The sequence below is a fragment of the Corvus hawaiiensis genome, chromosome 9, assembly GCF_020740725.1.
Source record: "Corvus hawaiiensis isolate bCorHaw1 chromosome 9, bCorHaw1.pri.cur, whole genome shotgun sequence".
In the NCBI taxonomy this organism is placed as follows: Eukaryota; Metazoa; Chordata; class Aves; order Passeriformes; family Corvidae; genus Corvus; species Corvus hawaiiensis.
This window is the reverse complement of record NC_063221.1, coordinates 22,753,738-22,765,941: the sequence shown is the minus strand read 5'-3', so window position 1 is coordinate 22,765,941 and position 12,204 is coordinate 22,753,738. Positions and strand designations below refer to the sequence as shown.

Sequence of the window (12,204 nt, the reverse complement as noted above, 5' to 3'; positions counted from 1 at the left end):
CTAAGACTTGCATGTGGGACAAAATTAAGGGGAAAGCCAAGATAAGGACAAACAGTCAATTCAAGTAAGATACAAAAGCTGCAACAAGACATTGTCTTTCACATGGCGTGATTAACAGGTACTAAAGAGCACTTATAAGCTGTTTAATATGCAAGTACAAGTACCAGTTTTAAGCAGCATGAAATCTTAACAGGGAGACTATTATTCTCAGCTGGTTTTGACTAACAAAGAAAAAGGTATATGTAATTTTATGTTTCAAAGCATATAACTTTAGCTGAAACATCACCTACTGGGAATGGCTGGGCCTGGAGCTGCCATGGTTTCTGTGGGTTCTTTCTGGGCTCTGTCTTTTCCTGGGTCTGCAGCAAGGTGAGATGGGATGGACAGCGGAAGCACAATAGCCACAGTTTTTCTCTCTCTCCTTCCTGTTCAACAAGGAAAGCTATCCCTCAGTTGGACAAACATCACACATCTTGACATCTTATTACACACACCAGTTCAGAGCAAGGTGAAGTTTGCAGCACAGTAAGTGCAAAGTACTAAACATAAGAGCAATAAATATACAGCTTTCTCAGACATTTCTGAGCCTCCCTTCTCAAATAAAAGCATTATCTTCACATTTCTTCAATGAAGAAATTCAGTCTCATTGCAGTGAAAGGGTTTACAAAAGATCAAGTCTTACTGTCTCAATTCCTAACCAACCCAAACTTGAGTTGTAAAACGCAAGCAGAACAAAGACCAGTGCTTTTAAAACAGATCCAGGCAGTCTGATGGCTCACATGTGCCTGTCTGCCATCCTCCATATTAACAGAACTCCAAAAGGCACAGAGCAGTTGAACCGTTACTTCCCTATTGGTAGTAACATTTATGGTTAACTCCATAGATACAAAATCTGTGATTATAATTCAGGGAAGGGTATCTCAAATCTATGCAACTTCCCCCCTGCATTGGCCGACTAAAGAGACCACCACCCAATACAGGAGGCAGGCAACAACACAGTTCAGTTATGACATATTAATTAGTAACAGAGAATTAAGAGAGGGTTTCTTCCCCCCATACAAACAATAACATATCCATTTGGCACCCTAGAGATACTCCCACATCAGATCATGCACTGAGTGTGTATCTCTTTCCAGATATAAGTTTTAGAGGAGATACAGGGAGAGTAAAAGAAGTTTGAGGTGTTTTAAACAAAGTAAGTTACTACCACTAGCTCAGGGGTTAGTAAATCAGAAATGTGTCCAAGCTTTGATGTTAGTGTCAGGAAGCAGACTCTCTTTCAAACTGTGCAGGCAGAAGACAGGTGCTATGTTGGAAGGCAGCATGTTCCCCCTATCAACCTAAGAGGAAAGGCTGGCAAGCAAGATAAAATAAAAAAAATCCAAGTGAAGACTTTGTCTTCTGTGAAAGATGATAAATATCCCCATCTTTTAAGTGTTGAGGGGTTTAAAGTTAGAAGAACAATTCTTAGCCTTTCCCTTGCACTTCATATACCATTATTTCATCAAGTATTATGCTCACTATGGCGTGCCTTGGCTGCAGCTTGCACATTACACACAGCCAAATGGAGAGTTACCGATCTAGTGAAGTACCCCCAACACAATAGAATTTTTGATTTCTGGTTCAGCTTAATTGTAGGTCATGCTTAGGTTCCAAAGGAAATTAGATTGGGAAGGATTTGCCCTGGGGTTCGATAATGCTGGTCAATCTCCATCCAAAAAAAAAGATTTCCAGCCCTGTTGGTTTAGTTACGACTCTTTCGCCTTCTCCTTCCTGGAAGCATTCCTAATGTCTCTCCCCAAATAACTCAACTGTTTGTTTAGCTGGGAAACTATCCTAGTAGCATGAAACAGTTTTTCTTCAGCTCGTGGGTGACATCATCTTAATGCCTTTCACATGAGAAGAGAAGCACAAACTGCATCATCAACACGTGTCCAGGTCATTTCCTCTCTGGGTAAAGGAACAGTCCCACAGGTTAATCCTCGTGTCGCACTAAGGCTCTTAATACTCCCACTGCACTTAGGAAAGAACCTATTTACCCTTTGGCTAGATGGTTGATTCCCACAGAAGTCTGACTCAGTGTCCTGCCTCCCAACATGGCTACCATGTCCAGTTAAGTAGAAGCCTTGTCATGAGGTGGGAGATAGAGAAGAAGGCAATGTTGTACCTGAGCCTATTGTATGTCCAACGGAGTCAAAGGAAAGAACCACTGAATCTGTAACACAAGAGTACAAGTTCATTTTCCCCTTTTTTCAGCACCATTTCTTGCTGTAACATTTTTTGTTATTTTGCTTAAGCAATTCCTTAGGCTTCCTTCTTCCAGGAAGCAGAACAATTTCTTCACCAATCAGGCAAAACAACAGGCATCTAGCAAATGCAAAACAACGGAGTATGCAATAAATCACAGTGCCATTAAGAAATGAAGTAGATACAATTCATTGAAAAGAATTTCATTTTATGTCTAATAAGCTTGGTCAACTGAATCATAACATGCTTTGACTGCTGGACTAGAGAGTTATTTCTTATCAAATGTGTTACCATTACTTTGTCCCCACTTAGGGGCCTCACCTGTTATGATCAGTTTTTCCCTGACACTGTTTGCTAAGCCAAGCACTTTGTGCTCCTTGCACTTCTCACCATGTTTCCCACATCTTTACTCACAGTAGTGGCTTCCCAACTCAATGCATTTCAATTCATCAACATCCTTTCACCTTTGCACTATATGCAGCACATGCGCCAAGCATCAAGAAAATATAACCTCTCTACTTGATATTTATTTATCCATCTGGGGATCACAACAATGCTTTTATCCATGATTGCAGTGACAACTCTTGCTCACCAGTTAATGCCCAACACTTTTAGTCACTGTTTCATACGATGGGGCACCCTTTACTTCAACTGTGGTTTAAAGATCCTAGTTTTCATACATGCAACTTGACATTTGGCCATGTAGAAACCCTTACTGCCTGCTTGCACTCAGCTCATCCCATGATTCAGACCCCTGTATTAGTAATTCATTTTCCTCATCTACCACCCTTCCAGCCTAGAATCTGTTTGCAAAAATATCAGTAATGATTTGATATTCTGTTCCAAGTGGAGTTGCAATTTGGTATCATGCTCAATAATGGGATTTCCCCCCACCTTCATGTTTATTTGAGACAGACCAACATTTATTTTGGTAGTAAGCCTCCTAATTTGCCAATTGTTTTCATGGAAATCCTAATTGAAGGAGGAAGCCTACCAAATTCTGTTCCCCTACTAGTGGAGTAGAATTGGGCCCAGAACTTAAGAGACAAATTGCCAGTGGGCAAAACACCACAATAGGATTAATAATTTTATGGCCCTGGAAGCTTTAAACTGACACAGCAATAGCTGAACTGCCTTTCATCCTCACCTAAAGGAATAGACTGAATCCTTTGACATTTCTCTTTGTAAGGTTTCAGATGTGATCAACTCATCACACATCCTTTGCAGCACCACAAAGGCTGCGAAGGTCTAAGCTCTCAGTGCAAAGCAAAAAGCCCAAGCACAAGAAGAAAAGAGTTTAGCCTGCTTAAAAGAGTTTAAGCTGCCACTGCATCACTTGAAATTTGGGCAGGTTACAATCACAGGCACTAGCAGTTACCATGTTAGAACTGAAAATAACATGACATAGGACTGAGCCCTTGGCTTCTCTATACCTTACATTATCCTCGTGCTTATTTTCCAACTCTTAAAAATGCAATAAGAAAGTGCGGATTTTCAAAATAAACACTGTTGTTTTAATAAAGGACTATTAATTTGACTGGGTTGAAAGAATTTTGAAAAAGAAGGTCTGTGCTGTCTAGGATCCAGCATTATGGTAGTAAAACTAAAAAAATTTAAAAGAAGATATTACTAGTCTCAAAACTTACTCCAACAAAAATAAAAATCCATCTGGACTTAACAACTGTATTTCCTCTTTTGGGAATAAAATTCAGACATCATTATATTATTCTAAATAGCAAGGAGTTTAATTCATTTTAAGTGCATTAACTTCATTTGCCATCAATTCCAAAGTATCTCTCTGTGGGGTTCTACTTTTAAAAAAACTGTTGAGATTTTTATCAACATAAAGTACTGCTTTGTAGTTAATGTCAAATTTAAATGCTGTTAATTTTCCTGAAATATATTTTGTGTTCAAACACTGCACATGAAATATTAGGACTTATCTAAGAATGGCTGAAAAGCACAGCAAGCACCAAATTAATAACATTATCACAACCCACAAAAAAAGTATAATGTTTCATTCCTTTAACTGAGAACGTTATCTTCCTCATAGAAAAAAAACAATTTACAAGTGGAGTAAAAGCTCCCTTTTCCAATCCAGTCCTTCATGCTACTCTTAGTTTCAACACCAAATTAACTGTGAATAACCTGTATTATAGTCAGCCCCCCCTTGACCTCCACAAGTAATTTCACAAAACATGGATCTTTGTTAAAACAGTGAGTTTATTTCTGGTATTAGCACTCCAAAAGTGAAGAAACTATAAACCTGAAGAAAGCTGAGAAGATAATGTGTCATCTTTCTTCTACCCAAACAGCTACTCACATCCAGCCAATTTCAGAGCTACAGGTTATTTCTGTCAGAAGTTGATGGAGATAAGCATTTTTTGAAGCAAGGCAGATTTATTTGCAGATACACTGAGTTCTGCTTCCACAAACATAAGGAGTTCCTTTGCTTCTAGTTTCAAATCTCTTCCAGTCATCGCTCAGTTCAAAACCCTCCTGACTTTCTAGGAGACTTTTTGCTGAGACAAAGTTTAGTCAGCTCAGTCTGTGCCCAGCGCCTTTCCCCAAGCCCTGGAGTCTGCTCTACCTTTCTAAGGCAATCTTCAAAGGCTTTATCTTTCAAAACTTTTAAAGACACAATGTAAAACATACCCACTTACATGCGCCCTTGCTTTAGGTGCCAGGAATTGTTCATGCCTGAAGGAGCAGTCCCCAACCTTTCAGATACCTACTTTCATAAACAAGCTTAAATATTTTTCCTCCTGCCTTAACTGAAGGGCAGCTTTTATGCCCAAATCATTAAATCTGACACACAGTAACTTGCCAATATGTACAGCTTAAGGCTGCACACACACCACACTGCCAGTCTTTTACATCTGTTTTTCATGTTAACTACAATCTTTTTTTCAGTAGCAGCTTAAAAAAGAAAAGGAAAAAAAAAACAGAACAACAAGATACAGCAAAATCCAAATGTAATTCTGGATCTCATCCAATCCATCAGAAGAAGCAAAGACAGCACAAGCACTCACTCAATTTAGAAGGCACTCAGTGCCAGGAATAATGATGGCTGAGACCCCACCAGCCAGACTGCAAAGCTGCTTTGGGTCACTTTGTGTCAACTTTAACCTAACGTTACATTGGGACCTATGCTCTGGGTCACTTTCCCCTCACTCCCACCATCTGGTTAGAGCATCACAAATTGGAACAATACATGAATCTGCTCCATCATCCCCCACAAAACAGGCAGGGCTACCTGAATGCAGTCCATCACAGCCCCTTGGGAGTGTGGACGAACGCTGTATGAGACCCTGCTCCACTGCTGTGAATCCAACAGAAGGATCCCATTTCATTCAGGAACCAGGAGCTCGAAGACAGACTCTGCAGAGACCCTCAGTACTGCTCTGGGAACAAATTTAAACTCAGTTTCAACAATGCTCCATACAGGACCCAGAGATGAATCTACCTTTGAAGGAACACAACTGGATTTGCACAGTTCTGTAGTAAAAAAAGAACCCACCAAAACCAAACCTTAAAAAAACCCACCTGGAAATCTGAGGTGACTACATTTATTGCTGCACTTACACCACAGTCCAGCTAAGCCATCCAGGTATATGGACTGATTGCATTTCAAGGCAAGGGAGGCCTATCAAGTGTTGCTGACCCCTTACCTTTCTCAGGGCCTGGATAACTATGCACCACACTCCCCTGTCCCCAAGGCAGGCAAATTAAATTATCCATCTTGCTGCATATATTGTGCGCCTTAGCTCTGGGCATTTCTGTACACCAGACAAGTATTTTACTGCTACTCATAACAGATTGCTGTATCTTTTCCAGTACTATAGTTTCCGAACAGAAAAATAAATGAAGATTTGGATCTTCACAAATGAGTGATGATCCTGACTGACAGACTGCAGATTTGTAGGAGACAAACAAAGCCATGCTGAAAAACATCTGAAGTTTCATACTCCATGCACACCACTAGATAAACATTTAACATGTGTACTGCACTGAAGAGATGTATGGAAACAGCTCTTAAAAGCCCAATTGTGTCAATGTCTTAAAATCATGTAGGAGCAAATACATGGACTCATTTCCAATACAAAATACAATTACTTTGATTCCATCATTGAAGAAAATGCAATACACAAACCAAAAAACAAGCAGTAGCAACACATAATGAGAACAGTAAATATAATCCACATTCAAACAAGAACTGTATATAAACTGTATGTTTACCTAAGTGCTGTTTCAAAATTTCAGTTAAGATTTTTATAGTAAGTCCCTCTGAGAAGCCACTAACTCTTTATTGCTTTTTACAGCTTCTCCCTGGAAGGATTTGTAGATATTTGTCTTAACCCATTGGAAACCAAAGAAGCAGAATCAATAACTTTTCTTATCTGTGTTTTTGCTGGGGGGGGGGGGGGGGGGGGGGAATGTTTTGGGGTTTTTTTAAGGAAAAAAAATGCAAAACCAGACCTCAGCAATAAAGTAACTTCCCCAAGAAAAACAACATGATTGTGTGCTGCTTTGGAAGTGGTCCTGAGAAACCACAAACCGTCAGTCCCACTGGAGTTATAAGAGTTTAATAATAAAGGCTTAACACAGCCTCAATACCACATACCATTGCAGCAATACACTCCACAGGCCAAGCCAAACAGGGAATATGAGAATACATCACAACATAAGGCTGTGATTTGGCACATCCTCATTCAGACACTCAAGCTCTGAGGTCTGCATTGCTTTCTTGTATGCATAATCAATGTCTCTCATTCCACACCCCTGCTCTCCAGATACTCCGATGGATTCCTACAGAACTGCAAGCTGTATTGAATAACATTTAATGTAATTTATACCTCCAGAGCTTGATCAGAGACCAGATATCCTGCAGAGCTCCATCAGCTGAACTGGGGATGGCAACTGCAGTAATATTAACTAATAAAATTTTGATTCAGAGTCAGAATGATAAGAAAAAAATGAGGTGCTTTATTTTTATTACAGAATTAGAACAACATCCATAAGGGTCTGTCATTCATCTGTCTCCCTTTTTCTGCTGAGTACTGAAAAGTATAGGATCAAACATTCCAATAGCCATCAAAATTTATTTCCTCTTTGGGATCAATATTCTGGAACATGACATACCAGAGAAGGAACATTTAATGTGTGAAACTCTTCATAACTTGCTGACAAAGAGATCAGTAACAAAAACTATTCTTATGTTTCACCAGTCAGGAAATGAAGCTCACAAAAGCAGTGCACTCTCAAAAAACATGCTACTGTCAGGATTCATTTGGCAAGATGATCTCCTGCCCCAAAGAAAAAATATTTTGAGTAAGACCCACTCTTATCATGACTATGCAATATACTGGATAGTTCTTATATCCAAAGAGCTGAAGGGAACTTAATCATTTCAGTTCTGTCTTACAGAGATCTTGCTTAGATATCTAAAGCATGAATATCCTTCCTCAGGTTCAGTAAAGCACAACTGCATGCACTTTAAAATTACTTGACAGGGCAACCACCACTTCCTAACACATGGTTTTGCATGCTGAAGATGGATTTAGGGAAGGGCTAAGTAGTTTACTCCGTTTAATGACAAACACCATCCTACTAACTTACCAAGTATCCTACTTTTGCATTAATTTTGGGCTCCCCGTTCCCCCAGCTTGGTCTATTTTGCTTTACTAAGCTCTTTCTTCTATAGTGCCAAGGACTTTCCTACTTGACACCTTTTTCTGAGCACAGTGAGATAGCTCTGTGTTAAGGGCACTGGTCACTACAATAACATCTTTTGTACCACAGTTCAAGGATGTTCCAAGTTACTCAGATTTATCATTTAAAACTCAAGGCACCAATTAAGACATTGCCTAAGCTCCACTTCACACAGCATCAGTGAAGGTCAAAGGAAACACATATAATACCACTCTTACTGGTAATCTCAGCTCCTACACACTTACTCTGTCAAAAACAATCAGCAGTGCTCCCATCTTTAGACACCACAAGGAGTTATGATCTCAAGTAGATTGTTTGAGCAGCATAACTCTAACATTTTCAATATCTAAGATGAGAAATTACTTATAAAGATGACACATACAGAGCACAGGCACACTTCCTAATCACAGATGTGAGAGCTAATAGCAGCAAATAAAGGGACTGCAAGTTTTGGCAAGCAAAACACATGCAGAGATTCAGTCCAGTGCTATCTGCAGCTGATAGGAGACCCAGGTTCAAGTTTAAAACTTAGTCCCTTTATGGGAAGGGAAAAGTCACTTGGCAACAAGACACATCTTCGGCAACAGGAAACATCTGATTATAAAGAACATTTCCAATAAACTCTGGATTTAATAAATTGTCTTAAAACAAGGCTGCACTAAATTTGAATGCCCGTCCTGTGTGCCACCTGGCTATACCTATTTCGATACGGAGATGTGGGAATAGGAGGATGCTTGTTTCACATAACATACGTGTGAGCGAAGACTCACTCTTTGTCCTGGGTTGCAGTGTATTCTATCACCATCCTCATGAGTTGTTGAAACCAGGTGAGGCAGTGTTTCCTTGCCTCCTCCCCCCAGACTATCTTTCTGTTAATGGCCCATCATTGTCCTGCCACCTGACTCAGAGGTAACTCCCTCCGGACTATCTTCTGTTAATGAGCCTAATCAACACTTTGTCTCATGACTCATTACCCCATTGTGAGATGCTCCACCCAGAGGGAGGAACCAAGCATCCCATCGTGGATATAATCTGGGACTCTGAACACCAGAGACAACCCTTCCCACTGGATTTCCAGAGGACAGGAGCTACACAGCCACCACTGGACTTCCTGAGGAAGAGCAGACTCTTTTACTACAGGATCACTGCTTCAGAGGACTGTAGCCACCATTCTACCAGACTGCTACCACCACCCTGCCTAACAGGGTGTCCGGTTGTACCTTGACTCTGTCAGTTTGAACCAGTGTTTTCTTTTACTTTTTTTTTCTTTTCTTTAATTTCCATTAAATTGTTATTCTGACTTGGTGCCTCCCACTGGTTTGTTTTCAAACTAGTACACCCTCATTTGAGAACACACATCATTGGAAGATACCATAAGAATGGAAATATTTAATTCTTAACTAAACAATAATTCACTTATGCACTGTACAAATTAAAAAGTTTCTGCATTTTTGCTCTAGCCGGTATCTCTTTAAACACCACCCCCATTTATCAAAGCACACAGAACTAAACAAGACCCATAGGTTCTCTCTCCATTTCTGTGGCTGACCCAAAACACCCATTTTGACAGCTGACTTCACAGCCAAGCTGAACCCAGATTCCTTGGCCATCTACTCTGCCCAGACATCAGGTCCGTTTTGTGCTTCAGCCTGGAGCCAGCCAGCTTCCACACCGGGAAACTTGGCACAGAGTGCTGAGGCTCAGCACAAGCTCTGCTGCAGGGAAGGCAGGCACAGCTGGCTCAGAGTGAGTCTCTGCAAACTAAACCACAGCCAACAGGGGTAATTTTGCTATAACCCATGCAGCCCTGAACAAGTCCTTTGATTAAACTGTTTCTCATCTATAAAAATAAACAATCTGATTTTTTCCAAAGACCCATGGATAAAAGGCTTGAGAACTAAGAATGGATATAGCAAAGTATTGTCACTTGTCTGGAGAATTTAATGTGGCATCAAGGTCTACTGGTTACACTGTAAACAGAAAAATCATTCTCTATCACCTCTCAATTTCCTGTCACTTAATTGAAAATACAGCTCTCTTAGTGATACTGAACTTAAGAGATATAGTAATATTTCTTTAGGCAATTTTTATTAATTTCATGGAACCTCACCAACCTTTCTACACTTGCTGTTTTGTGCATTGCTCCTTTTTCATCAGGACATTTGTTATGAAGTGGTAAATGAACTGAACAAGAAACAACACTCATGTTCCAAACAGATGTATTTTTAAAATGGTCTGAGCGTGAAAATTTTCTTTATTCTGCAATGAATGAATGGAATGAAAAGATGTGGTGTCCTGCGCCAGCTGGCAAATGCTTCAGAAGGATATTACATTGCTATTGTCTTCAGCAGCGCCCAAATAACTGTTTGGTGGCAGGAAGGGCTGGTATGTTTTGCTCATAAGATCAGTATTTATTTGGATCGACTACATAACTTTGCAGAGCCATGACCAACATGGTGCTTCACTTTGGGCATCAGGGATGTGCAGCTCCTCTGTGTCCACCACAGCTCCCTATTCCAGGAGAAGGCCAACAACATCAGCTTCTTACCTTGCTCCTTCCAGAAGGGAGATGGACAGTTCCCAGAGACAAAGGAGAAGGGGAGATCAAGGTGCTGCAGGCATTCAATGAAAATATACTTGGCTTTGAGGAACACAACTGTAGAGAAGGTACAGAACTACCATAAAGTCACAAAAACACCCAGGCCAAACTACCAATAAAGCTGGTATCCAAGAGGTTCTTGACAATGAGAAATCCTTTCACTAATCCCAAATAGACTCTAAGTATTTTAAGGAGCTCATTATCTCCTAAGCAAAGCCTCATATTTTGGTTTCAATTATTACTGTAGGACAAAGTCAGTCATACTCCCAAATTCCATAGAGGAACATGCAATGAATTACAAAACAGTGCAATTTCTGTCTTTGAAGATAACAATCTATGTGGCAAGACATAAAATGGGTACTGGCAGTTGGGGAATTACACAGCACAGAGAAAATTAATTCTGTATTTTCATATTGCAAAAAAAGTATATACTGTTAGCTTAGATACTATAAAACACAAAGCATTTATAATTAGAAATAAATTGCTTTACTCTTGTAGCACTTTTTTCTAAATATGGACATGGGCTTTTACCTTAACAAAACACAATTTAAGAGCTGTGTCTCAAACTTACATATACTCACACAACTGTCAGAGAACTCTGGAAGGCAGATGCACATTATTTTCTGTTTTACATAAATGAAGACATCTACATGCAATGAATCACAATCAGGACAACAACTATTTTAATAGCCTGGTCTTGGTTTTATGCCCACTGGAGCCACTCAACTACTTTTTCCTCCCTTTCCCTCACATGGAAAAACCTTTTCCTTTTCCGAGCTAGCTCTCAGGAACCCCTCCTTTCTCAAAAGCAGAAATACAAATATTTCAATCAGGAAATTCATATTCTTGAGTTTGTTTGAAAATTATCTACAACTTACGATATTTAGCCAGTGGTCAAAAGCTTCCCAAAACCTTAAAGCACACAACATCTGGCCAACTACCACAATAACTGCCAACAAAGTCATATGTAGAGTTTTACAGTGAGATTTGTCATCTCTCCTGGCTCTGCCTGGAGCACAAACAAATCACAGGAAGGAGTAAGGTACGAGGCATGAGCATAAAACGTCCCCTGAATATAAGTATTTTAGAGGCATCTTGTCTAGAAAATGACCATGCTTGAATTTCTTTTGCATTACAAGGACCTAGATCATTTATTAACATGAGAGGTGATGCTGAACAGAAAGTCTGCCGGATCCGTTTTTCACTCACATGTTTTGCAGTTTGGGGCCAGGGGGAAGTTTGTGGGAATTTGTTTAACTTTCAACAGCATCACCACAACTGATTCCAAAATTTGAAGAGATTTCTGGCCCATCAAATCCTAAAACTTATTAAGTTTCCAAAACATGCTAAAACTTCTAATCTAAAATTTTGATTTGAGAGGTCCTACACAGAATGTGATTTTATAAGCAGCGGACATACACAGAGAGATATGGAGCATAAGTTCTTCCCAAGCAGACTGGCTTGAGGAGCAGCTTGTCCTTACCTTACTGACACACTAACTGGTCTACAAAGGGCATTATGTCTACACAAAAGCCTCCATGTCCTAAACACCGACACAAGCAAATCTGAAATAAAGGTGTTCCCAGAGTATCTGACTATGAAAGCACCCATACTCAGAGAAAAAAAACAAACTAAAAAAAGCCCCC

General features: G+C 39.9%; 1 protein-coding gene across 9 annotated transcripts in view; it reads right to left on the bottom strand.

The window, feature by feature from the left end:
- The window catches only part of ST3GAL3 (ST3 beta-galactoside alpha-2,3-sialyltransferase 3), a 189,868-nt gene that overhangs the window by 137,154 nt on the left and 40,510 nt on the right, over positions 1-12,204 (bottom strand). For 7 of the 9 annotated variants that reach the window (XM_048312278.1, XM_048312276.1, XM_048312274.1 and 4 more), the window contains 2 exons: positions 2,168-2,215; positions 291-425 (listed from right to left, as the gene is read on the bottom strand). The exons of 1 other annotated variant lie outside the window; for it this stretch is intronic. In XM_048312278.1, coding sequence (XP_048168235.1) covers positions 291-425; positions 2,168-2,215 — 183 coding nt within the window. The remainder of the gene's footprint in view (positions 1-290; positions 426-2,167; positions 2,216-12,204) is intronic. One more of the 9 variants, XM_048312279.1, reaches the window with a different exon arrangement.